Genomic DNA, 26,213 nt, shown 5'->3' on the forward strand with positions numbered 1-26,213 from the left:
TCCTGGCAGCTTTTGTGCTGAGCTCGCTTATTCCAAGTCCAAAAAAAAATCCCCCCGCTTCTGGAATTCTGGATAAATCCAATCAGAAACAGCATCCAGGTGGGTTTTCTCCCTCCCAGGGTTGGTTTTTTTTTGGGGGGCTGGGGGGAAGTCGTTGTCCCAAAATGCTCCGGGTTCAGAGCGTTGGCTGTGGATCCCTGAACCCTCACTCGGATGGGAGATTCCAGAAGATATCCCAGCAGCCAGGGCTTTCCCCGGAATGCTGTGCATGAGCAGGTCTGGGAATAATCCACAGTTCTTATCGGGATTTTTGGCAGCGTTTTTATTTAGGAGGGAAGGGAAGGAGGAGATTCCTGGTTTTCATTTCTCTGTTGGATCACAGCCATTCCCTGAGGAATTCCAAATCCATCTAACCCCATGAATCCTGGAATGGGCAGTGGATCCATGGCTGTGCCAAGCAGGAAAAGATTCCCCAGACTGCCAGGGTTAAATCCTGAATTTGCTGCTGCCAGAGGGAAGCTCCAGGAGAAATCCTGGGAATGCAGGGAGGGAGCTGGGATCATCCCGGCATCAAGGCCTGGAGCAACCTGGGCCGGTGGAATCGTCCCTGCCCTGCTCTTGGATGAGCTTTTCCAGGCCGAACCTGGAATTCCGTGAGGAATCCTCATCCATGGAATGGCAGCGGAGCCCGGCCGAGCTTGGCTCCATCCTGGCATTCCCAGGCCCTTCCCACGGCCCAGCTCCTATTTCAGGGCTCTTCCATCTATTTAAAGAAAGGGGAAAAATGCGCTGGAATCTTCGCGCGTGCGCAGCCAAATATTCCCTGTTTTTCAGCGGCCGAGATCCACGGATCCCACGGCTTCGGAGCCGGGATGTTTTCCTTCCCCTTTTAGCAACACGTGCCCGAAAGCTCCCGGCCCCTATTAGGGCTTAAAAAGCTCCGCTGCGGCCGGAGGGAATAAATCACATTCTTGGGAGGGAAAAAGAAAAAAAAAAAAAAAAAGCAGAAGCGGCACCAAAAAAAAGCAGGAGCGCGGCGTGTTTTTCCCGAAACTTTGGGATGGGAGCGAGGAGCCGGCGGGAACGGGAAGCCAGGGAGCCCAACAAGCGGCTCCCCGCTACAGGAAGCCGCGGCCTCCGGTGATAAATAGGGAAAGCCGGGAGCACAGGATGTGTTTCGGGAGAGCTCGGCGGGACGCCGGGATGTGAGCGCCGCCGGTCATTTGTCCACTTGTCCGGCGGCATGGCCACGCTCCGGCCGCTGCTGCTGCTGCTGCCGCTGCTGCTGCCGCTGGCGCGGGGCAGCGGGGCCGAGGAGGCGGCGGTGCTGTGCGCCGGCAGCGCCTGCTACACCCTGCACCGGGACGAGAGCGCCTGGAAAAGCGCCCAGGAGCGCTGCCGCCGGGACGGCGGCAACCTGGCGGCGGTGGGCAGCGCCCGCGAGGCCGAGCGGCTGCGGGAGCTGCTGGCCACGGCCCGCTGGGCCGGCCCGGCCTGGCTCGGGCTCGCCCTGCCCAGGGGTCACTGCGTGCGGCCGCACGAGCCGCTGCGAGGCTTCTCCTGGGTGGCCGGAGGGGAGCCGGGCAACTTCTCGGAGTGGGCGGCGGAGCCGGCGGTCACCTGCGTGAGCTCCCGCTGCGTGGCCCTGCGGCCGCCCGGCCCGCACGGCGCCGGGGGCTGGACGGACCGGCCGTGCCGCAGCCCGCTCCCGGCTTTCCTGTGCAAGTTCAGCTTCCAGGGAATGTGCGGGCCGCTGCCGCTGGCGGGGCGCGCCAGGGTCACCTACAGCACCCCGTTCGGCGTGCGCAGCGCCCACCTGGCCGCCGCGCCCTTCGGCACGCTGGCCGAGGTGCAGTGCGACGGCGGCGGCGACGGCGGCCGGGGCTCGCCCTTCGCCGTCTGCAAGGGGCCGCTGGCCGGGGGCGGCTTCGCCTGGCACCCGCCGGGTCCCCTGTGCCCGGTCACCTGCGGCCACCGCAACGGCGGCTGCCAGCAGCTCTGCGTCGAGGCGGCCGGCGAGTCCCCGCGCTGCGCCTGCCACCCCGGCTACGCGCTGGCCGCCGACATGGCCTCCTGCGTTCCCGAGGATTCCTGCCACCCCAGTCCCTGCCAGGGATCCTGCCGGACGCTGCCCAGCGGCTTCGAGTGCGGCTGCGAGCCTGGGTTCGCCCTGGCACCCGACGGACGCGCCTGCTTGGATGTGGACGAGTGCGAGTCGGGGCCGTGCCAGCACCGGTGCCACAACACTCCCGGCGGCTTCCAGTGCCACTGCCAGCCCGGCTACCGCCCCGCGGGGCCCGCTGGCCGCCAGTGCCACGACGTGGACGAGTGTGCTCAGCCCCACGCGTGCCCGCAGCTCTGCATCAACATTCCCGGCTCCTTCCGCTGCGCCTGCCGGCCCGGCTTCCAGCGGCAGCCGGGAGGCGATTCCTGCCTGGATGTGGACGAGTGCCTGCGGGATCCGTGTCCCGGCTCCTGCCGCAACTTCCCCGGCGACTACGAGTGCCTGTGCCCGCCTGGCTCCCGCCGGGATGAGGATGGGCACGGCTGCAGGCCCGGAGAGGTGATCCCAAGCAGCATCCCGCAGACCTCCAGCAGCATCCCGCAGAGCTCCGGCAGCATCCCGCAGAATTCCAGCATCATCCCTCAGAGCTCCGGCATCATCCCACAGACCTCCGACATCCCGCGGAGCTCCGGCATCCCACGCACCACACGCGTCCCATGGACCACGAGCACCCCGCGGACTCCGGGAATGCCCACGGCGGGATCGGGAGGCGGCTCGGACGAGCACAGCGCAGACGGGCCGCGGCTGCTGCTCTATTACATCGTGGGCAGCCTGGTGGCCATCCTGCTCCTGCTGGCGTTCGCCCTGGCGCTCGTGGCTTGTAGGAGAAGGGCGGCCAGGAGGGAGAAGCCGGCGGCCAAAAGCGCGGCCGATAATTATTGCTGGGTGCCCGAGCAGCCCGAGAGCCGCGGGGAGCGCAGGTAGGAAGGGGTTAAAAATCCCAGTAAAACGGTGGCGGGGAATTCTGTGCCCAGAGCGAGCTCCTCCAGCTGTTCCGGTGGGATTTGCGGTCCTGCTGCTCCAAGGGTTAACGAGAGGGGAGAGGGAATGGGGTGGGATTTGCCTCCTCAGCGCTGCTCCGAAAGGCAGATTGGGAATTATTGGGTCGTGCTCCTAAAGGGAAACTCACCTGGAATTCTGCTGTGGCCCCTTGTGCCATGCTCCCCCCTCCATGGCTGCGTTCCAGCCTTGGATTTGCCACATTCTCTGGGAAAAGGGGTCGAAATTGGGATGGAAAAGGGCTTGAAATCGGGATGGAAAAGGGTTTGATAATCTCCTGGAAAATGGTTTGAAATTGGGATGGAAAAGGGTTTGGAAATTCTCCTGGGAAATGATTTGAAATTGGGATGGAAAAGGTTTGGAAATTCTCCTGGGAAATGGTTTGAAATTGGGATGAAAAAGGATTTGAAACTCTTCTGGAAAAGGGCTTGGAGTTCTCCTGGAAAAGGGCTTGGAATTCTCCTGGAAATGGGTTTGGAATTGGGATGTGCCTCAGCAGAGCTCGAGCAGGCCCCTGCAGGCACAACCAGGGTGGGGTTTAAAGGCTATTTTTGGGGGGGTTTATTAAAAATCTCTCCCCTAAACCCCCGGAAAACTGCTCAGCATGGAGCCAAGGAATGGCCAAAAAGTAGGAAAAGCTGTGTTTGGAATAACCACCTCCTCATTTCCAGAGTATCCTGCCCAAATCCACGTCCAAACAGAGAAAACAATGCTCTCCTTCCCACCAGCCGCATGGGAGGCCGGCCTTTTCCTGTTGGATCACGTTTTTTTGGGAAGGATCCTTCCTGGCTCCAGGCTGAGCCTGTTTTCCCCCTTTCCCTGTGTAAGGAACACCCTGGAATGGGAATATTTGCTGATTATTTCGGGTCAAACTTGTAACTCCCCAAACACTCCCCAGGTGCTTCCCCAGGTTCCTTGAGCTCCTTCCAGCCTTTTCCAGCGGGAATTCTCCCCAAAATCCTGAGGGGCACATCCAGCAGCACCTCCTCCGTGCTTTATCCATGAGGATAAACCAGAGGAAGGGCTGGAAAAGAACAGCCACGGGATTTGAAGGCTCCAGCCTCTTCCTGAATTTCTGTTGGAATTATTTTGTCCTCGGAGCCCAGTTGCCCCGGGAATGGGAATGGGGCACAAAGGAGTTTGCAGTGGGCAGGGAGCCGCATCCTGTCATTCCATGTGCCGAGGAAAACCCTTTCCTGCTTTTTTCTTGTCTCCCAGCTCCATTGTGAGCTGCGAACAGGGAAATGGAGCCAATGGGAGTGTTTTCCATGTGCTGCCTGTGTTGGGAGAAAGGGGGGAATGCAGCAGCGGGATTCTTGGAAATCCTGCCGAGAATTCCCAAATCCCGAGGCAGCAAAGCACTGGGAATACCTGAACTGATTAAGAAAATGAATGGTCCCATCCAGTTATGCCGGCTTGGGATCTGTGGGAAGAGACAGCCTTGGGGGTTTTATGGGATAGAAGGCTACAAAAAAGGGAAAAGGAGGGATGAGGGTGGAATTAGAGCTGGGAAAAACCTGAGGTGTGCGGTTCATTCCCGAAAAAACGATAATCCCCATTTCTGTTCCAACCTCTGTGTATTCCAGCGGGGAATGATGGTGGATCCAGCCTAGGGAAGACAGGAATTTGGGCCAAGGTTTAGTTTGGATTCTCCTGAATGGAGTGTTTCCTCCCTCCTGGTGCAATTCCTCCTGGATCCAACCTCATGTCTCCTGATTTTCCTGCCACATCCTGATCCGTGGCCTCCTTAGGGAGTTATCTGGGGGCTGGTGAATCCCACAAACCAGAGTGGGATCATTTGGTGCCCTGGCTTCCACAGGAGACGGGATGTTCATCCTGCTCCTTGGAATCTTTTGTCATGGATGAGTGCTTGTTTTCCCAGAACGAAACTCTTGGATTCACAGGATAAAGTTATCCCAGTGCCACTTTCTGGACAGAATTCCAAGGAAACCTGAACAAAAACATGTTTGTAGTGAGTTTTAATAAAGATATTCCTAAAAATCCATGGATTGGTGCTCCTAATCCTTGTGTTCCCCATGGCGGTGGGTGGTGATCCCAAATCCTTTCCTGGGGCTTATCCCGTGATCTCAGCCTTTCCCGGGATTGGTGGTGCTGGGCAGGGGCCATTCATTTCATCCCTGCCAAGGCCCTGGGGTGGGAGCATTCGGATGGGATCAGTTGGATCCCAAGACCATGCGGAAGGTCCTAAACCCATAAAAAAGGTCCTAAATCCATTAAAAAGGGTCCTAAAACCACAATCAAGGTCCTAACCATGTGAACAGAGTCCCAAGCCCATGACCAAGATCCTAATCCCATGACCAAGTTCCTAAAACCAGGAGGAAGGTCCCAAGCCCACGAGGAAGGACCTCAACCCACGGGCAAGATCCTAAGACCATGAGCAAGTTCCTAAAACTGTGAGCAAGGCCCCAATCCCATTGCCAAAGTTCCAATCCCACAACTAAAGTCCCAATCCCACGACCAAAGTCCCAATCCCATGGCCAAGGTTCCAATCCCACAACCTCGGTCCCAATCCTGTTGCCAAGGTTCCAATCCCATGGCCAAGGTTCCAATCCTGCAACCAAGGTCCCAATCCCGCAACCAAGGTCCCAATCCCGCAACCAAGGTCCCAAGCCCATGGCCAAGATCCCAAAGCCCATGGCCAAGATCCCAAAGCCATGAGCAATTCCTTTGATTTCAGCAGCGCTCTGTGCGAGGGCTTTTTTGGGACCAAATAATAGGATTGACCTCTTTTAGATCCTATTATCCCAGGATATTTCACATTATTTTACATTCCACTGCTTTCCATTCCCTCCTGGATAACTGCCAGCATTCCAGCAGAGGAACCTCATCCCAAAACCCTGCAAGGAAGCCAAAAATCCCCCCCTGCTGACACCAAACCCCGGACCCAGGGGTCAGGCCAAGCATTCCGAGTGCCCGCTCCAAGCGGGGTGACAGGGACAGCCGGGATGAGTCAGAGCCAAAAGGAAAGGCCTCTCCCGCAGGGAAAACATGATTAATGGGATTTGGGAAGAGGAAAAGCAGCAGGAAGGGCAGTGCTGGCACCCTGAGTCAGCCCTCGGAGCAGCGGGATAAAGGGAATTTTTGAACCGTGATTAATCCCACTCCTCCCACCCCATCCCGATTATCTTTTAGGGATAAGCGCTGTCAGTGGGGCAAGGCCGGCAGAGCGGGATCATTGTTTGGGAAGGCTCTGTTTTTTCCTGGAAAAAGCCTTGACAAGGAATTTTTTATCTGGGTTTGCAGTTGCTTAAAAAAAAAACAACAACAAAACGGCAGAGCCAGAATTTTATGGGTTTTTTTTTTCCCCTCTCCACCACATTCCCTTTTCCTTCTTTCCCTGTGGTTTGCCCGGATGTTTCCCCTCTTTTCTTGGTGGTTTTGTCCGGAAAACAGACGTAGTAAAAGGAGAAGTGGAAGAAGGATTGGCAAAACTGAAGGGAAAATTGTGGGAACGACAGGTGCTCCTAAAGCCAAGAAAGGCTGGAGTTATCCAGCTCCCCAGGAGATTCCCAGGAATCATCCTGCTTGGATAAATTCTTCGTTCCAAGCTCCCCCATGGACGCTTTCTCCCTGAGGTTCATCCCTGCAGCTGGAATTAAATTGTTATTAATTTAAATTAAAATTAAAAATTAAAAAGTTATTAATTGTTAATAATTAATACTTATTATTAATTTTATTTTCCCCAGCTTCCCTTTTCCCCGCAGCCTCACGGGGTGTACGGGAAGCACCCGGGGTTAGGAGAGGACAGAACAAACCCCGAGGGTTTAATGAAGGTCAACAAAGTGCAAAGAAGTTTCATAAAGTTTAATAAAGGAACTTCCTCGAGGTGATCCCAGGAAATTGGGATTTGCTGCTCATCCCAGAGGCCGAGGCTGTTGGAATTCTGTAAACAAACAGGCTCAAATCCCCTTTTGGTGGAGCGGAGAAGCTCGGGGTTGCATTTTTAGGTTGCTGCTGCCTCCGTTCTGGCAGCACAGAGGGATCCCCCAAGGAGAAACTGTGGAATGGGATATCCACTGGGAGGTGTCCGTGGGGAAAAGGGAAGATGGGGAAAGGGGTCAAAATAACTCTTAATAATAATAATAATAATACCAAGTAGTAGAACTAAATAAATTACAAATGATTATAGATTAAAAGATAGAATTATATGTTAATTATTTATCCAAGAAATTTTCCCGAATCCTGCCTAAACCGTTTCCCTTCATCCCGTCCCTCATTCCCTGGGGGCGGATCCCAATCGCACCCGGCTCCGCCCTGCTGTCAGGGACTGTGGAGAGGGAAAAGGTCCCCCCCTGGAGCCTCCTTTTCTCCGGGCTGAGCCCCTTTCCCAGCTCCCTCCTGCTGCTCCAGCTCCTTCCCAGCGCCATTCCCATCTCTGGACGCGCTCCAAGCTCTTTTCTTTCCATGCTGGATCCAGAGCCGGACACGGGATTTGAGCCGTGGTCTCCCTCCCCGGTGCCAGCCCTGTGGAAGCAACTGGGTGACATCCCAGTGGGATGAAGATCATCCCGGCGGGATAACGATTCCCACCCGCGCTGCTCCCACGCCAGGCTCCCTCCCGTGAAATCGCGCTGCTGTTCCCCCCTTTTCCCAAGGCTCACGCCGTTTTTCCCGGCTCCTTGCGCATCCCGCACCCATGCCGCGGGCCGCCCCCGCCGCTCCGGCCCCCCCCGCGCTGCCGGGCGGGCCCCGCCGGGGCGGAGCCGCCGGGAGGATGCGGGAGGGGAGCGGGGCGGGGGCAGCGCCTGGCCGGGATTCACCGCGCTCCCTCCCGGCCCCCGGGCGCTTCCTTCCCCGGCTGGAGCCGCTATAAAGGGCGGCCGGGCCGAGCGGGCCGGGCACAGCTCGGGCGCCGCCGGCCGCCCCCTCCGCGGGCCATGCGGCCGCTGCTGCCGCTGCTGCTGCTGGGCACGGTGGCGCTGGGCCAGCCGCGGGACGTGTTCCCCGCGGGCGCGCAGTGCCTGGAGCACGAGTGTTTCGCCGTGTTCTGGGCGGCCCGGCCCTTCTCGGCCGCCAGCGAGGGCTGCGAGCGGGGCGGGGGGCACCTCATGACCGTGCGCTCCACCGTGGCCGAGGAGGCGATCGCGCTGCTGCTGCAGAACCGCGCGGGGCGGCTCTGGCTCGGGCTGTCGCTGGCGCCGTCCTTGTCCTGCACCGAGCCCAGCCAGCGGCTCCGCGGCTTCCGCTGGGTCACCGGCGACCGCAGCACCGACTACACCAACTGGGCGCCGTCGGGGCGGCGCTGCGGCGAGCGCTGCGTGACCGTGTCCCGGGAGCTGCGCTGGGAGGAGCGGCGCTGCGACGAGGCGGCCGACGGCTTCCTCTGCCAGTACAGCTACGGCGGCAGCTGTCCCCGCCTGGCCGCCCCGCAGGGCGTCCTCGTCACCTACGCCACCCCGTTCGGCGCCCGCGGAGCGGAGTTCCTGGCGCTGCCCCCGCGCAGCGTGGCCTTCATCCCTGAGCTCGGGCTGGAGCTGCGCTGCGACGAGGATGGGGACAGCGCGGGGCCGCGCTGGAGCCGCGACATCCCGGGAGCGTGGCCCTGCGAGGTGGCCGGCGGCGGCTGCGCGGGGACGTGCGGAGAGGAGCGCGGGCGGCCGCGCTGCTCCTGCGCCGAGGGCACGGTGCTGGCCGCGGACGGGCGCGGCTGTCGCTCCCTCTGCGAGGGGTCGCCGTGCCACCATCACTGCGTGGTGGCCGACGGCTCCTTCGTGTGCATGTGCTTCGTGGGCTACCGGCTGGCGGCCGACGGCGTCGGCTGCGAGGACATCGACGACTGCGCCAGCGAGCCCGGCCCGTGCGAGCAGCAGTGCGTGAACACCCAGGGCGGCTTCGAGTGCCGCTGTCACAGCGGCTACGCGATGGTGGACGGGCGCTGCCAGCCCCGGCCGCCCTGCCTCGAGGCGCCGTGCCAGCAGCGCTGCGAGGAGCTGCCCCACGGCTACCGCTGCGCTTGCGACCCCGGCTACGCCGTGGACCCGCGGGATGCCACCGCCTGTCGCCTGTACTGCAACGCCACCGAGTGCCCGGCCGTGTGCGGGGCCGGCGGCAGCTGCGATTGTCCTGAGGGCTTCGTGCTGGACGGCAGCGACCTGTGCGTGGACCTGGATGAGTGCGACAGCGGTCACTGCGAGTTCAACTGCACCAACACCCCCGGCAGCTACCAGTGCCACTGTCCCCACGGCCGGTACCTCCGCGACAACGAGTGCCTCCCCATCCCGGACGGGGACGGCGACGAAGCGTTCTCGGGCGATTCGGAGCCCGTCCCGCCCACGCCCGTGCCCAGCCGGCCCCCGCCCAAGGCCGAGCGGCTGCACCCGGGGCTGCTGGTGGCCATCGCCGCGGGTGCCCTCCTGAGCCTGCTGGCGCTGCTGGCGCTGGGATTGCACCTGGCCAGGAAGCGCTGCCGCTCCCACGGCTCCATGGATTACAAGTACAGCGGCCCCCAGGAGAAGGAGCTGGGGCTTCAGCCGGTCCCCTCCGCACAGAAGCCGTAGGGACGCCGGGAGGCGAACTGGGTGACATTTATTCCCCCCCTCGCCCCCCCGCGACCCTCCACCCCCCGCCCGACCCCCGGCTGGAATTTTTCCATGATAATTCGGGAAAAGCTGCGATCACCCCACTCCCAGAAATACTGGCTGCTTCCCAGCCGCCTCATGGAAGGCTGGCGCCGGGGAGCGGGGAAAGCAGAGCGCCCCGAGGCCGCTCCGCTCCTGCTGCGTTCCCGCTCCCTCGGCGTCCAGCTTTCCTCTTCCCGAGCCGGCGGTCGGGAAAACCGCAAGGAAAAACCCGGGAGGGGCGGCTCCGTGTGGAAGGGACTCTGAAGCCGTGGGATGAGGGCACGGGGTTACCAAGGCGGAGACTTCGGAAGGACACCTCCACCCCAGTGCCCCTCCCCTGGGCTGGACGGTTTTCCCGAGCCGGGAGGCTCCCGCTTTTCTTCGGGATGGGGTTGGTTTGTTTTAAGCTGAGGGGTGATGGAAGAAGGAGCAAAGATGCTGTGGGAAGCACTTGTCACCTGAAGCCCCCGGTGACAGCACGGACCCGGCTCAGTGTCACCAAGGCGGGACTCAAATCTCTGACTCCCATTCCCTCTCGTTACATTTTTGCGGGATGTGGAGGTTAAGCAGGGACGCCGAGGCTGCCGGGGTGGGTTTTGTGGGAAAGGTTTGCGCTGCTGCAGAGCCACATCCAGTTTCTTCCCTGATTTTCCGCCGTCGTTGCCTTGAATTGTTGGATTTGGGGGATTTTTGTGACCCCGCCCCCCTCCCGTCCGCCGGGATTTTCCCTCGTCCCGGGCTGACTCTATCCCAAGGCAAAACATTCCCACGAGGCGGCATCCAGCTCGCCGCTCATTCCCAGCCACAGACTGGGGGCAATTCTGGAGAAGGATCTGTTTTTCCAGCTCTGTCATTCCCTGGGGAGTCAAAGGGGGGGGTCCTGCTCCGGCTGCCGTTGGAGCGGGAATGTCGGAGCGGGCGCTGACAGCTTCATGCCTGTGAAACATTTATTGTCCCGGAGCGGCCGAAGTTTTGGGAGTCTGGGATCAGAGCCGGGGGGTTCTGTTCCCCGACATTCCCCCTTCCCACCCTATAAACTTCCCAGCACGCAGCATCCCCCCCTGGAATGTGAAACCTCGGCTGCAAATTCCCAGGAAAACCAAAATAGAGGCGTTGTAGGAATTGTAGCTTTCCCAAAAGGTCGTTATCCCAAAGGCCGGGTAACCGAGGGTCGTGTCCATGGATCCCTTGGGATGGGTTAAAGGGAAACCACACGGAATGAGGGCTGTAAATCTATGGATGTTGGGCTGCAGTGGGAAGGACGGAGCTGTTTTGATGATCTGTAATTATCCAGAAAGAGATATCAAAATACAGAGGTGTCCCTCGGGAAGAATATCCAAAGGAAGGGAAGGGAAGGGAAGGTTAAGGGTTGAAGGTGGGAAGACACTGATGAAAGGCGTCATCCCACCTGCAGGATCTGCTTCCCATGGATCTCTCTCCTCGTTATCCAGCTCCAAACCCTGCCCGTTCCTGGCTGGATCCCAGGTTTTGCCACCACACCCCCAAAAACTCCCTCCTCCCCCTACCCCCCCTTCCCTCTTATCGCAGAGTCCCACTGCGGAGTTTTATCTTATCACAAATTCCTTACGGTGTCCGAGTCCTGAATTCCCGACACTCCCCGTTTTATCCTTCCCTTCCTCGGCACGTTTGTAAATCTTTATTTATTTATTGGAATTTTACCCCGCGCGACGGGAATTGCCTCGTGGAGATCCTGGGTGGACACCAATAAAGCTTTGCCAGCCTGGCTCAGAGGAACTGCTCAGGGAATGTTCTTTCTCCCCTTCCCAAAGATTCCTCCAGAAGTGCAGGAAAACCCCGGAGCATTCAGGGCAGCACTGGGATGAAAACATTCCCAGCTGGTCACTTCCCCAGCGGGATTCAAATGGAAAGGATGAGCCATAAGTAATGGACGACACGGGTAACATTCCAAGGACAAAGTTAAACCCCAAATAAGCTGGAAGTGGCTCATTCCATGGGACCTCCGTGTGCTGTCCCTCACCCCGGGATGAGGTCCACCAAAATTTGTTTCTCCTGGGGTTTCTTTTGTGGCAATTTGGTCCTGGGGGTGCTAAAATCCTGGGAATTTTTTTTTTGGGGGGGGAGCGGGGGTAGAGGTGCATATGATGGGATGTCCTTCTGCTGCAGATGCAGCGGAGCTGATGGGCTTCGGGATTTTTGCCGGTCTCTTGGGAAGGAACGTGCATTTATTATTTGTTAATCGGGAGGGCCGTGCTCTCACGGACATTTTGGGATCCTCCGCGTCCCCGCTGAAGGCTGCTGGGTGCCGGGATAATGGCAACAACCACACAGTCCATGGGATTCGCTCCATCCCAGGCCAGTCTTATGGCTTTTTATTTCGGAGAGCGGCGCAGCGTTCCGGGCCCTCTCCATCCCCTTTCCTCCCAGATTCCGGGGTGCCCTAGAAGGGAGTGGTTTTGGGCAGGAGGGCTCCGGGCGCGCAGCAGGGCTGGGGGCGCAGGGGGTGCTGCTGGCAGGGCAGGGGGGGACACACGCAGCCCTTGTTGTCGCCGCGGGGCGCGGCGCAGTAATCCAGGGGCTCCTCCTCGTCCTCGCTGTCCCCTCCGTCCCCGTCGCCGGCGCGGCAGCAGCACAGGCCGGAATCCCGGCAGCGGCGCAGCACGCCGTGGAAGGAATTCCGGAAATTCTCGGAGAGCAATCCGTAGAGGATGGGGTTGGCGCAGCTGTTGGAGTAGCTGAGCAGCAGCGAGGCGTTGTGCGCGCTGGCGTCCAGCCGGCCGGGCAGCAGCAGCTCCAGCAGCTGCACCACGTAGAAGGGCAGCCAGCAGACCACGAAGGCGGCCACCACGGTGACCACCAGGCGCGTCAGCTTCCCCTCGGAGCGCCGCCGCTGCCGCCACCCCACGCCCTGCGCCACCACCCGCATCTTGCCCGCCAGCAGCAGGTAGCACAGCGCCATGGCCACCACGGGCAGCACGAAGCCCAGCGCGCTGCTGTACACCACGAAGGCGGCCGCCCACGCCGGGCTGGGCCACAGCAGGTCGCAGGCCACCGCCCGGCCGTCGCCGGTCACCGCCGTGCCGGCGAACACCGGGATGGGCGAGGCCACCAGCAGCGCCAGCAGCCACACGCCGCCGTTGACCAGCTTGGCCACGCGTGGGCGGCGGTAGGAGGCGGCGCGCAGCGGGTGCACCACGGCGATGTAGCGGTCCAGGCTGAGCACCGTGAGGCAGAAGACGCTGCTGAACATGTTGAGGCCGTCCACGCCCAGCACGGTCCGGCAGAGAGCGCGGCCGAAGGGCCAGCGCCGCAGCGCCGCCGCCGTGGCCACGAAGGGCACGCTGAGCATGAAGAGCTCGTCGGCGATGGCCAGGTTGAGCAGGTAGATGTTGGTGGCCGTCTTCATCTTGGCGTAGCGCAGGATGACGAAGATGACCAGCGCGTTGCCCAGCAGCCCCAGCAGGCACACCAGGCCGTAGATGCACTGCAGCACCACCATTCCCGCCATTCCCGCCGTTCCCGCCATTCCCGCCGCGTTCCCGCCGCGCTCCGGAGCCTCTCCCGCCGCCGCCGCCGCGCTGCTGTTGGGGGGCGTCTCAGAGCTGGCCCAGCTGGAGATGCTCCAGAGGGGAATTCTCTGCTCGGCGTCCGTGCTCATGGCGGGAGGGCATCCATGGGCGGGAGAGCACCGGCAATGGGGTCGACCTGCGGGCAGGGCACAGGGATGAGGGCTGCAGGGCACGGAAATCCCGGTGCCCACATTGCCCCTGGATCGGGAATCTCCTTCCGCCACCCCCCGACTCCCTCCATCAATCCCCTCCCCTGCCTGGACACCTCCACGTCATTCCTCAGGTAGGAGCGTCCCGGTTTTTTGGGATCTCGGGGGCTGTGGGGTGGGGTGGGAATTAACCCTGCGTGGGGCTCCTCAGACCGGGTGGGATGGCCTGGGAAGCCCAACCCGGCCCGGCGATTAATCCCAACCCGGCCTGGGAGTCAGTCCCAACCCGGCCTAGGAATCAACGCCATCCACCTTAAGGAGCCCCCGCAAATCCCAGGATTTCATTCGCCCTGCCAAGGAGAAAGCGAGCCGGGAATATTTTACCTCTCGGTATTCCAGGGACGGAAGGACCCTCACGCCTTCCTGGCGGGGGGAAGCAGCCGCTGTGGGAAGATGCTCCGGTGGGATCCGTCTCCAACGGAAAGTCCTGCTTGACCTGGATCAGATGACCGGGAAGATCCGGACCTTTTAAAGCGAAAGACAGAGCAGGGATGGACGCGCGGGATCTTCCCCCTCTCCCGCATCCCTACGCCGCAGGCATCGGCTTTTCACGGAAAAATAAACGCGGCGCAACTTTCTGCTCCAGGATTTCCGCTGGAAAACAGCGCAGTGCCCTCCGCCCTCCTCCCGCCGGGCTGCGCTGTCCTGCGGCTCCCGGCCGGAGCATTCGCGCTCCAGCGGCTCCTTCCCGGCGCTGCGGAGGGCGGGATCCGCAGCCCGATCCTCCCCCGCTCCCCCCCACCCCCCCTTCCCGCATCCCGAATCCCGCATCCCGAATCCCGCACCCCGCCCTCGCATCCCCCGCGGCTCCGGGGGGAGGCAGGAGATGGAAGAGGAATGGTTGCCTTGGCAACGCATCCCTCATCCCGCATTCCTGCCGCGCATTCCCGCCTTCCCCGCGCGCATCCCCAGCGCTGCAGGGCCCCCGGATCCTTCCCGTTGGATCCCCTTCCCTGCTGCACCGCATCCCGGGATTCCGGGCGCGGAGAGGTGAGGGCCAGCCCAGCCTGGCCCCACATCCAAACCCACCGGGAATTCCATCCCAAATCGGAGTCTGCGCTGGAACCGGGGCTGTAAAAACGGGAGGAAATTCCATCCATTTGGGATTATTTTTAATCAGTTCCCGGGTTTGGGGCTTTTTTTTTTTTTTTTTTTGGATGAGAGGGATCCAGGGAATCTTTGTGCCAAGAAATCCCTGGCAGCAGCTCAGCCCAGGTCACGGAATCATAGAATTGTGGAATCATGGAATCGAAGAGTAATAGAGTCATGGACCCATGGAATCACTGAGGCGTGAAAAGCCCTCTAAAATCATGGAATCCAATGTTAATCCAGCACCGATCCAGGTCCCCAGGTGCCACATCCACGTGGATTTAAATCCCTCCTGGAATAGGGATTCCGCCACTGCCCAGCGAGAGGAATTTTCCCGATGTCCAACCCAAACCTCCCCTGAGGCCGTTCTCTCTCATCCCGTCTTTTACTCCCTGGGAGCAGAGCCCCATTCCCGCCTGATTCCTGCCAGGGAGTGGTAGGGAATGAGATCCCCCCAGATCCTCCTTTATTCCAACATTCCCAGCTCCCTCGTCCGATTTACGCCAACCCTGGCCAGGGAACGGCGGAGCAAACTTGCCCCAGTCATCCCAAAATCGCAGCACTTGGGACTTTCCGGGAATTTGGAGCCGGCTGAATGAGCCCCTTTGGGGCCTGATTGCCGGGATGGGAAGAGGGATAAATATCCATATAATATTCCTGGGAATGGGCTCGGAAACCCTGGGAAAACAGGTGGATTCTCTCCTCGCTGCTTGAATCCCTGACCGTGGTTAATGGTGCAGCTGGCACCGATCCCGCTGGGAACATCCGGGATCCAGGGAATGCCGGCACCCCGTCTCCCCAGCCCCAATTCCATGGGGCGTTCCAGCGGGATAAAGGACCCCGGGATCCCGCCGTGCTGACACAGAAATTCCCGGGTGCCAGCCCGGGAGCTCCGGGCGCTCCCGTTGCAGCCGGAGACCGGAAAACATGGCATGAAACAATGGAAGCAGCCACGGATTCCATGAGCCCCCTCCTCCTCCCGGGGCAACAGGAAAGCCTTGAAGGCTCCTTTGCTGTAAAGGAGGAAACTCCTGAGCGGCCTGAGCCGCGCGGGGATCCCAGAATTCCATGGAAAACTCTGGGTCGGGAGCAGCCGGAATAACCTTGGCTCCAGCGGGGCAACTCCAGGTGGTCGGAGCCTCCGATTAGGAAGCTTCGGCTTTCTTCCCGTTCCAGGAGCATCCATAGAATCCTGGGATATCCCCAGGAGGAAGGGACCCACGTGGAGCCCAGCTCCCAAAAATCTTGGGGTTCTCCTCAATCCCACCCTCAGGAGCTGGCCCCGATCCCAGCCTCGGAGCCTTCTCTGATGCCGAGGGAAAAGCGGGATTCGCTCGGTGCTTCCCAAAGAATCTGTGGATCTCGGGATCAGCACTTCGGGGGTTTTAAGATCCGGGTTCTGCAGGAAGCCTCCAAGTCAGGGAATTGCAAGGAAGCCGTCCCGGGATTTAGCGGGATGTGGTTTCCCCGGTGTCCGAGGGAAGCGTTCAGCTCTCCTCATCCTGGAATCCGGTTCATTTTCCTCTTTATTCCCATTATCCCTGTCCAGGGATCCCTGTCCTGCTCCCCCACCGGGGCTGGATCCCGGATCCACGCCAGGGACTTGTGGAAAAAAAGTGGGAAAAGAGGAGAGGAGCCTGTGGATGCTGGGAATTAAGGAAGCCCAAAATGGGGTGGGATTTTCCTGGAGAAATTCCCAGTTAAAGGGTCCCGCTCCCCTTTTCCAGGTAAATCTCGCATGGAATTCCTTTTCTACCCCTCGGATCTTCCCTGAGCCCCCAACAGCTCGGAATCCACGAATTCCCCACGATCCCAGAACATTTGGAAGGGATCCTAAAGGACACCGAATTCCAGCCCCACTTCCACGGGCTGCTCCCAGATCTCCCCGCCTCCTGCCCCCGCTCCTTCCCGATTTTCCCGAGGAAAGCCCGAAACGTGGAGGTTTGCTGCCCTCTCCTGGGAGCCGCCAAATGCCGGGATTTGGGATGCTGGGACGTGTTCAATCCTTACCCTCTGGAATTTTTTAACGCCGATGAAAACCTCCGGGTCATTCCCAGGAGAGACAAGAACTGTGGGAATAGGATCCTTCCCACATTCCAGAAAAGCCAATTTTGGAACCTTTTTTCCCCCCTCGCAAAGCCCCAATTTTTTGGGGGGAACTGTGGGAAAAACCTGGATTGGGAACAGGTTCTTGCCCACAACCCGACCTTGTTTTTTGGGAAAAGAACTTGAGACTTCCCCTTTTTTTTTCCCCCCTCTTAACTCGGAGGAAAATCTCTTGGAATTTATGCTCCTCCGCCCTCCGAGAAAAGAAAAAAAAAAAAAATCAGAATTTTTGGGGGAAGTAAAGGAATTCCCCAAAATTCCTCTGTAGTTTATAAATACGTTGGACAAATATTTTGGGAGAATCCTGGGATGAATGACAGGGGGGGGAAAGGGATTTATCCACGTTGGGAATTTCTAAAGCAAATATCCCCCCCAAAAATCTGGGAAACCTGGAATTTGTATGGCATTTGGATGCTGGACGTCACTTCCACGGATCCATGGCTGCTCCTCAGGGTGTTTTCCCGCTGTTTTCCCCCCGGAAAAGCCTGAGTTTCCCTTTCCCGGTGGGAGAGGAGGCGGCGTTATCCCGGCGGGAAGTGGAGCCGGAGGTCAGGGCCTCATTCCCGCTGCCAGGTGGGAGCTGGGATGTGTTTATCCAGTCTGGGATCCACACTGCAGCTCCTTATTCCCGGCCTGGCACTTTTCCCGGGAGCTCCTGGGCTCTGGCACCGCCGGCACATTCCAAGCCCTGCTCAATGCTCCAGTGTCCGCTCCTCCGAAAAATTCCCACTGGGATGGGGCAGAGGGACGCCGGGATGGGGGACGACCGTGGCGTCCCAAAGCTCGGGGATCCCGGGATTTTGGGGCGGGATAAGGAGCGGATGCGGCCCCACTTTGGGATGGGGCCGTGGCCAAGGAACGCGGGGAAGCTCCAGCGGCTCTTCCCGATGCTTCCCGTGGGATGGGAGACGTGGCACAGGCAGGACTGGGGATGTGGGATGCTCCAGCTGCATCCCGTCTTTCCCTTCCCAAATCCACCATTCCCAGGCTTTGCTCCCACAGTGCTGGGCTTCGTCCCCATTCCCAAATCTTGGCAGGGTATTCCCGAAAAGTCCCCTGAGGAAGCAGGGAAGGGGCGGAGGCTGCAGGAATCCTCCCGAATCCTGGGAACGGGTGGCAATATTCCCACGGGAATATTCCCACATGAATATTCCTTATAGGAAGGTGCTTCCGTGCAAGAGACCTGGATTTATTCTGGCTCCAGCAAGGGGAAGAATTCCCGCAATTCCACAGCATCCCGAACCTGGGAAGCTGAGGATGGAGACAGGAGGAATTCCAGGAACTCTCCTTGTCCCCGCTCCAGTCTGATCCCAGCCACAAGGATCCTCAGCTCCCAGGGAATTTCGGGATGATGAGGCAATTCCCCTCTGGCTCTTTCCCATAAATCTGCTGGAAAAATTCCTCCCGGGTTCGGAGGGATGAGAAATCCCGGTTAATATTGGAATAGGGCCTGGAATTTGCCTAAATCCCGCTGGAGCCCAAGGTAGCGGATGAGCTTGGATTTCCAACAGGGAAAGGCAGTGGCCGAAGGATCTCTGGGAAGCAAATTCCGCGGGGATTTGGCTGGGAATAAGGTGTGGATCTCCTTGAGGGGTGCTCCGTATCCCAAAACTGATGGGAAAGGAAAGAACTGGGAATACTGGGAGCACGGGGAATAAAGGAAAGGATGTGAAATGCCCGGATGTTGCCAAGTTTCTCCCTCTGTGGCCGTGGTGCCTTTGCTGCCGCGAATTGTTGGGAAGAGCAGGACGGAGCCGGGACAGGGGGATGCATTATCCGCCTAAATGCAGGCTGGCATCACCGCCCCACTCCCTCATTCCATAAGAATTTTGGAGCGCCGGATCCGGAGGCTTTGCCGCTTCCTATGGCCTCCTGGAGGTTTTCCCGGCTGCCAGGCCGGAGGCACCGGGAATTTTTATGGAAAGCCGGCTGCTCCTTCTTTTTTATTCGGGCACTGATTTCTTTCCCCCCGCTCAAATCCATGGATTCTCCCCTTTTCCTGGATCGCTCCCGAGCGGGATGGCGGGCGGGGGGAGGCTTTTCCCGGGAATCCCAGCTGCTCATCCCATGAGGAAACCGCCCCCTCCTCCCCCCCCCCGCGCTTCCCAAATTCCCGCGCCGCGGCCACCTCCAACCCGTCTGCCAACAGCCGGAAAACCCGCTGGAAACCATGGAAAATCCATTCCTTTTCCCGGCGGCAGCTGCCAGTTGTCTCTTTCCACGGTTTTCCCGCCTTTCCAGGAGTGATTTTCCCTAAATCCAGCTTTTCCTGCTCGGCACCAGCAGGGTGGGAGAGAACTCCCTGGCGCACACTGGGCCGGGAGCGGCATTCCCAAGGGAATGCGCCGGCGCTCCCAATCCCTTCCCAGAATCCCAGTGTCCCTCAGGAAGCGCCGTCCGGTTGGATTTCCCGTGGAATTCAGCTCCGGGAGTGTTTTCCTCCTGTATCCCTGTGCTCATCCTCTGCCAGAGGGGCGGGAAGGGCCGCAATTCCCAAGCTTTTGATTCCCTGGGATGCGCTTCCTGCAAGCCACGGAGCTGATCCCGGTGGGAAGCGGGAAGGTCAGGGATGGATCCCATCCCTGTGGAATCCTCCCGCGAGCTGGCTGATCCCACAGAAACACCAGGAATTTGCCACTGGTTTCGGGAACTGGAGCAGCCGGAGGGACAAGGAGAGGGATAAACCCCAAAGGAGAGCCGGGAATATGCTGGAGGAGGCCAGAATTCCCTAAAAGAGCAGCGAATCCATCTTTTCCCGGTAGCGGTTGTTCCCTGTGCCCAGAGCAGCGGGAAGGGCAGGATTTTAGGGATTGGATGATCCCGGTTCTTCCAACGGGCCCTGACTTTTCCGGATATCAACTCCACGTTCAGATCCTTGTATCCCACGGCTGGGAATGTGCTGGGAATTGCTGCTGCGGATTCTTACAACAAGGCGGGATCTGCTGTGGAAATCTGGGAATGCTTCCCTAAAAAATATGTTTAAAAAAGCCTGGAATTTCAGTGGGGTCTGAGTTCGCCCACACGCAGGGAAGAAAGCATGGAAAAGGGAAGAAAAAGGAAGGGAAAAGGGGAGGACAAAGGGAAGGAAGAGGGAGGAAAAATGGAGGGGAAACGGAGGAAAAAGGGAGGGAAAAGGAAGGAAAAAAGGAAGGAAAGAGGAAGGAAAAGGGCGGAAAATCAAGGGAAAAGGGAGGAAAAAGGAGGGAAATTCTCTTTTCCTCCTCTTCCCTTTTATCCATGGGATAAACAAATAGAAACCCGGGAACAGGGAACGGGAAGGATGATGCAAGGAGCGGGATGTGGGACGGGAGTCGTGATACTGCAGGAATTACAATAATGTCATTCCTGTTTGCTCCGGCTCCCGCTTAATCCCCAGGAACTCTGACATTTCCCAAAGAATTCTGCACCGCGGGAAGTTCGGAAAAACGCTGCAACCTGGCAGGAGCCACGGGATATTGGATCCTGCAGGAATAAATGGGAAGCAGGATGTGATCCGTGGCCTGCGGATGGGTGGATGGGTGGATCGGAGCCGGATGCGATCCCAAATCCGTGCTCGGGTTGGCATAACGGGAATATGGGATCCAGTGGGAGAGTTCGGGGTTGTCCCTGTGCCAGCACCACCAGTGCTGATCCCTCCCAACCCAGCTTTTCCAGGGATCTGTTGGATCGTGTTGGAATGAAGAGCCGGGATGTGAAAGGCAAGGCGAGGGCCAGAGGCTTTCCTCTGGAATTCCGCTGGTTGTGGGGCTCCTTTTCCTCAGGGAATGTGGGCTGGGAAGGGGATCACGGGGCTGATCCTCAATTTTCCTCAGGGAATGAGTTGGGAAGGGGATCCCGGGGCTGACCCTCACTTTTCCTCAGGGAATACGAGCTGGGAAAGGGATCCATGGGGTGCTGCCGCCTTCCCTCAGGGAATACCAGCTGGGAAAAGGATCCATGGGGTGCTGCCGCCTTCCCTCAGGGAATACGAGGCGGGGAAGGGAATCCAGGGCCGGATCCAAGGCGGATCCACGCAGGAGCTCATTTGCCGGGATAATTGTGTGTTTTGCCCTTAAGCGTATTGATTCGGGAAAGTTAATCAGGACCATTTGGAAGCGCTTCCATGAAAAAGCGGAAAATCCCATTAAACTGATTAAACCTGAATCCATCTTAAATAACTCCCTGCTCCCTAAAAATGTTGAAACAGGGAATTGTGTTCAAATAAAATTATTTCAGTCAAACACGGCCGCCGGCAGCTCCCGCGGAATTCTGGGATAACGGGAATGCTGGGAAGGGGACGGGGGGCTTTTCCTGGGATAAATCCTTGGGAGGGAAAACGGGGGGCAATGTGTGGAGTGCTGGGAATCTGAGGGAGGGATGGGGCACAACCTTCTCTTTTCCATGGATTTTAAGGAAAAGTTCCTCATGGAAAAGGTTGGAAAACCCTGGCACAGCTGCCCAGGAATCCCAGTTCCTGGAGGGATTTAAAACTTGGGAATGCGATTTAGTGGCGGGGGAATGGTTGGACTTTTCCAGCCTTAAGAGCTCTGGGATTCCGTGATTTTCCTTGCGCATCCGTCAGTTCCCAAAACCATCGGATTCTGTGGCTGGGGAATATTTCTGGATGTTTTAAACTGAAACCTGGGAAGCTCCCGGAAAATGACCCTGGAAAATGAAGGGCCCGGTTTGAGACGGACTTTGGGCTCTGCTCATCCAGGACCTGGAATCCCCAAGGATTTGGGATGGCTGGAATGTGGATTTTCCAACCAACCCACGGGCAGAGCCGCTCTTCCCGTGTGGAAGCGCTGCAGGAGGAGACTGGGATCGGATGGGAAAGCCTTGGGATTTGCCTTGGGATTTGCCTTGTCCCGGGAGCCGCGGGGCGGAGCTCCCTGATGACGCCAGCACCTGGAATGGCACCATTCCTTCGGGGAGGAGGGAGGAGATGGGGCTGGTCCCGGCAGGATTCCCCCCGCTGCCACTCCGTGGGATACACCGAGCTCCCAAACTGGCTCTTCCCAAAAAACCCTGCCTGCTCTGGGAACGAGGCAGCTCTGGGAGTTTTGCTGCAATTCCAGCCTGGAGAATCCGGCGCTGGGAGCTGATTCTCAGGAACTGGGAAGGCGTTATCTTCCCGGAGCTCGGGATTATCCCTGATTTCATCACTCAGCCGGGGCGCACCGGGAGATAACCGGGATTGCTCCCAGTTTGCTTCCAAAGGGGTTGATTTCCCCTTTGCAGCTTCCATATCTCCCGCTGGATAAATCCCGAGTGGGTGCCAGACTTTTTGCCTTTCCAGGGAGCAATACCCACATCCCTAGGTGTCATGGGTTATGGGATGGGAATGATAGGAACGAATGATGGGAATGATGCCCACCGGCTCCATGCAGGGATTTATCCTGAGGGATTCTGAGCATCCCACTCCAGCCGGCCTGAGGGTGGATTCCGCTTTTCCGAAGTTTTCCAAGTAGGACAGGCTGCGGCAGGGCGAGGTCTGACATTCCACAGGGATGTCTTAGAGCTCGGCGTGGGAAGCGTGTGCCATGCTCCATGCCTGTGGACACGCCTCCGGCATGAACACTCCTTCCCCCAAATCCCCTTTTTGGATCCCCAAAGGTTTGCCGAGGGCAAACCCTGTCAGGAAGCGCTTGGAAAACGCCCTCAGGCAGAGCGAGGAATTCTGGGGTGTCCCGATCCTGTGGATCAGGATTTCCTGGGAGACCCTGCAGGTGGTGGCACCGGGAAGCGGGAGCGGATTGCAGGGGTTGGATCCTTCGGGATGCACCCAGCAGCAGCGGGATGAGCTGCGGGGGCCTTTCCCTATTCCCACTGCTCCAGCGGACTTTTCATCCGGAGCTTTATCCCATTCGCCGCGGGCAGGGATGGATGAGCATCCCGAATTCCCAGCCCTGACCTCCCTGGAGCTGCCAGGCTGCTTTATCTCCGCGTGCTCCTCGCAGCATTCCCGACAAAGGAGGAGCTGTTTGTCACCGCCGTGTTCCCGACTGCGGGAATAAATCCTGGATCCCTCCGGGGAATAAATCCTGGATCCCTCCTTCCTTCCTTCCTTTCTTCCTTCCTTCCCTCCCTTCCCAAGGCCGGGTGCCAGCCGAGCCCCCGCGCCGCTCCTGATCCAACAGCGGGAGCATCGCAGGGTGGGAGCAGCGGGAAGCCGGGATAATGGGGAGCCCATTTGCACCTCCATGGAGCAGCGGGATGCAGGGATGCTTCCTGAATCCACATCCTGGCTTCCCTGTGCTCCCAGGTGCCGGCCCTGGAAGCAGCTGCGCATCCGAGGGCCAGGAAATCTCCCGCTCCTCATCCTCTTCCCGCTCCGGGGGCCCTGCATCACAAGGCCCGCGGAATTTCCTTGGAGAGCGGCGCCGTGTTTGCCGGGATCCCCGGGAGCTGATGAGGTGTTAATGGGAGCAGGGATTGGGATTGGCACTCAGGGGGTCACGGCTGCATCCCAATTTCCCAGCCAGCTGGGAAAACCAGTGGGAAACCCCCCTTCCCTCCCCCCCACCAGGCCGAAAAGGTCAAGGAGTGGAAGTTCGGGATGTGGGGATGCCTCAGGGGGCAGGGATGGACCCTGTGGATTGGGAATGTTATCCCGTGAGGGGGTCTTTTGTCATGGAGGTGGGGGGGGGAAAGAGGCGGGAGTGAAAGTTGTGCGCTCCAGTGAAAGTTGGCATGCTCCAATACCTCTGTCGGGAAAATTGGGATGCTCCCCGTGGGAATCGGGATGCTCCCTGTGGAAATTGGGATGCTCATGTGAGAATTGGGATTAACATTGTGGAAACTGGGATGCTCATGTGGGAATTGGGATGTTCCCTGTGGAAATTGGGATGCTCCCTGTGGGAATTGGGATTAACATTGTGGAAATTGGGATGTTCCCTGTGGAAGATGGGATGCTCACAGTGGGAACTGGGATGCTCATGTGGGAATTGGGATGCTCACAGTGGAAATTGGGATGCTCATGTGGGAACTGGGATGCTCTGGCACCCTCACCCTGAAAGCTGGGATGCGCCTGCACCCTCCCAGTGAAAGCTGGGATAAATCCCAAAACATAAAGCAGATTCCAGGTGCTCCATCGGGTAAATCCCGGTGGATGAGGACACTCCCAGCACACCCCCAAGTGCTATCTCTGGAGATAAGGAGCAGCCCGGCCATTCCCAAGTGGAGCCGGGATTGATGAGCTGTGTCCTCTCCAGAGTGGATTTCCTTCCCAGCGGGAGACCTCGGGAAGCTCTGTCTCCTGGGCACAGATTGAATCAGCTGGAAAATGGGGCTGGAAAGGTTGGGAATGGAGACAGGGAGGCTGCTCCTGCAGATAAGCGGAGCCCTGGCTGCTTCCCGGTGGGATGAGGCCTGGGTGGGGCTGGAATCACCTCATGGCCCCAGGGAATGGGTTTTCCTTGCTGGGAAGAGAAGGGAAAGCAGGAGCTCCTGCTGGCATTTTGGGATATCTCCTTTCCATGATCATTCAGGGCTTTTGGCATGGAGTGAGAGGACAAGGGGGACAAGCCGGAGGAGGGTGGGTCCAGGTTGGATATTAGGGACAAATCCTTCCCTGGGAGGGTGATGAGGCACTGGAACGGTGCCTTTCTCAGAGGAGCTGTGGCTGCCCCATCCCTGGAAGTGTCCAAATCCAGGTTGGAGCAACCTGGGACAGTGGAAGGTGCCCCTGCCCATGGCAGGAAGGAATGGGATGGGCTTCGAGCTCCCTTCCAACACAACCCCTTTTGGAATTCCATGAAAAGAATAAAATTAAAGCCTTATGGATATTCCAGGGCATCCTGTCCCACGGCTTTGCTTCCCTAGGACTGGAATCGCCCCTGGAGGAACAAATCCAGGTGTGTGCCATGTGCCACCATTCCGGGCTCCCAAAATCCCTCGGCACACACCTGGCCCGGGAAGTGTGTGTGTGGGGGGGGGCTCTATCCCTGCTCCCAAAAAGCTGGAAATAGCAGCAGCTCTGTTGATTTACAACCGCAGCCCTGACTTCCCTGCTCCGGATCCGAGGGGGTTTTTTTAACAATCCTCCCTTTTTCCCGGTGAGCCGAGGGCACACGGAGTGGCCAGGGCTCCCCTGGATATTCCCGGGGGGCCACGCCAGCTCCTCTTCTCCCGCTTGGAAAAACAACTGCCGGTGCTCCAAGCATAAAAAGCCTTTGTGCGCCGGGCCTGGATCCCTCGGGAATGGCAGTGGGATCGCACCCTGGGAAGGGAAGGGCTGGGAGCCCCAGCCATCCCGCAGGGATTCCAGCCCCGGCAGGAATGTTTGCTGTCACCGCAGCCTGCGGCAGGGAAATATTTTCCAAGGAAAAAAAAGAGGCCTCCCAGTGTATTCCGCGCCGCCGGCTTCCAGCGGCCTCTGTAGCCGTCTTGTTCTGCCGCCGCCGGGACGCGGAGCCGGAGGAAGAGAGGAGGGAAAGGTGGGAGAGCTTTAAAAAGCTCTGGTTAAGGTTGTTCCACCCTCTGGAAAAGGGACTGGGAAGCTGCAAAACACCCGGAGGCTGCTTTTGGGGGAGAGGGCGGTTTTCCTTCACCCTCCGAGTCTCAGCTTCGTATCCCAGGAGGAGCATTTTGGGATGCGAAGGGATAACCTGGCTTTTTCCAGGCGGGGAATGTAGGTCAGAGCCCCGTCTCCTTGGCAAAATCCAGGGAGGATGCTGCTGCTGCAGGTTGGGCTGGAGTCTGTCCCTGCAGCTCTTTACTCTGGCACCAAAACAAAACGCACTCAGAAAACTGGGAAAAATAAGCCCAGCTCGGGAATGCAGCTGATTGGAAGTTTTTCCAGCAGAAAGTGCTGTCCGACCCGCGGAAAAGCGTTCCTGGGGCGGGTGTTGATTTGGGCAGTGGTTCCTCGGAGGGGGAAAAAAAATCAGAGCAAAGGGGGAGAAATGTTTGGAGAGAGCCGGAGCTTTTCCATCCCTCTGTAGAACGGCTCTGCCCTGGGAATGCTCGGGATTCAGCAGCCCAAGGGTGCTGGGTTTAGCGGCCCCAAAAGCATTGGATTTAGGAGGCCAAAGACACTGGATTCAGTAGCCCCAAAAACGTTGGAATTAGCAGGCCAAAACCACTGGATTTAGGAGTACAAAACCTCTGGATTTAGCAGTCCAAAGGACTGGATTTAGGAGCCCCAAAAGCCTTGGATTCAAGAGGCCAAAGGCATTGGATTTAGCAGCCCAAAACCACTGGGTTTAGTGTCCCCAAAAACATTGGATTCAGTAGCCAAAGGCACTGGATTTGACAGTCCAAACCACTGGATTCAGTAGGCCCTAAAATGCTGGATTTAGGAGACCAAAGGCACTGGATTAAGCAGGCCAAAGCCACTGTATTTAACAGCCCAAAATCCCTGGATTTAGGAGCCAAAATCACTGGATTTGGGAGGCAAAATCACTGGATTTAGGAGCCAAAGGCCTGGGATTCAGCATCCAAAGGCTCGGGATTCAGCAGCCTGCTGCCTGCCTCGTGCCACCAGCGCAGGGGACGAGGTCCCAAGGACACGGGAATTCCGAGTTTTACTGGGAAGGGAATCGCTGTGAGCAGGTGCCAGAGGCTCCTTCTCAACCGGAGGTGGGTTTTCCTGTCAGAAAATCATTTTTTGGCGGAAACAAAGGATTTCCATTTG

At 58.6% G+C, this 26,213-nt stretch overlaps 3 protein-coding genes and 1 long non-coding RNA gene across 4 annotated transcripts; 2 read left to right on the forward strand and 2 right to left on the reverse strand.

The window, feature by feature from the left end:
• The first annotated feature begins 840 nt into the window (after nucleotides 1-840).
• CD93 (CD93 molecule) lies at nucleotides 841-5,069 on the forward strand. The gene has a single exon (XM_032104408.1). It carries the CDS (start codon nucleotides 1,244-1,246, stop codon nucleotides 2,987-2,989), a length of 1,746 nt encoding a protein of 581 aa, XP_031960299.1. The 5' UTR covers nucleotides 841-1,243; the 3' UTR covers nucleotides 2,990-5,069.
• Nucleotides 5,070-6,874: 1,805 nt separating this feature from the next.
• On the reverse strand, nucleotides 6,875-7,739 carry LOC116441961. The gene is made up of 2 exons (XR_004239311.1): nucleotides 7,687-7,739; nucleotides 6,875-7,101 (listed from the first exon to the last, which is right to left on the reverse strand). It is a non-coding gene; the product is annotated as an uncharacterized LOC116441961 (long non-coding RNA).
• Nucleotides 7,740-7,821: 82 nt separating this feature from the next.
• Nucleotides 7,822-11,396, forward strand: THBD (thrombomodulin; the record flags this gene model as incomplete). Its single annotated transcript, XM_032103933.1, has 1 exon — nucleotides 7,822-11,396. A coding segment is annotated over one exon (1,761 nt), but the record flags the coding sequence as incomplete, so codon positions are not given.
• A 568-nt stretch (nucleotides 11,397-11,964) lies between these two features.
• On the reverse strand, nucleotides 11,965-14,531 carry SSTR4 (somatostatin receptor 4). Its single transcript, XM_032104410.1, has 3 exons — nucleotides 14,188-14,531; nucleotides 13,727-13,867; nucleotides 11,965-13,329 (listed from the first exon to the last, which is right to left on the reverse strand). Exons 1-3 carry the CDS (start codon nucleotides 14,258-14,260, stop codon nucleotides 12,065-12,067), a joined length of 1,479 nt encoding a protein of 492 aa, XP_031960301.1. The 5' UTR covers nucleotides 14,261-14,531; the 3' UTR covers nucleotides 11,965-12,064.
• Between the last annotated feature and the right edge of the window lie 11,682 nt (nucleotides 14,532-26,213).

The sequence above is a fragment of the Corvus moneduloides genome, chromosome 3 (genome assembly GCF_009650955.1).
Source record: "Corvus moneduloides isolate bCorMon1 chromosome 3, bCorMon1.pri, whole genome shotgun sequence".
NCBI classification, from domain to species: domain Eukaryota; kingdom Metazoa; phylum Chordata; class Aves; order Passeriformes; family Corvidae; genus Corvus; species Corvus moneduloides.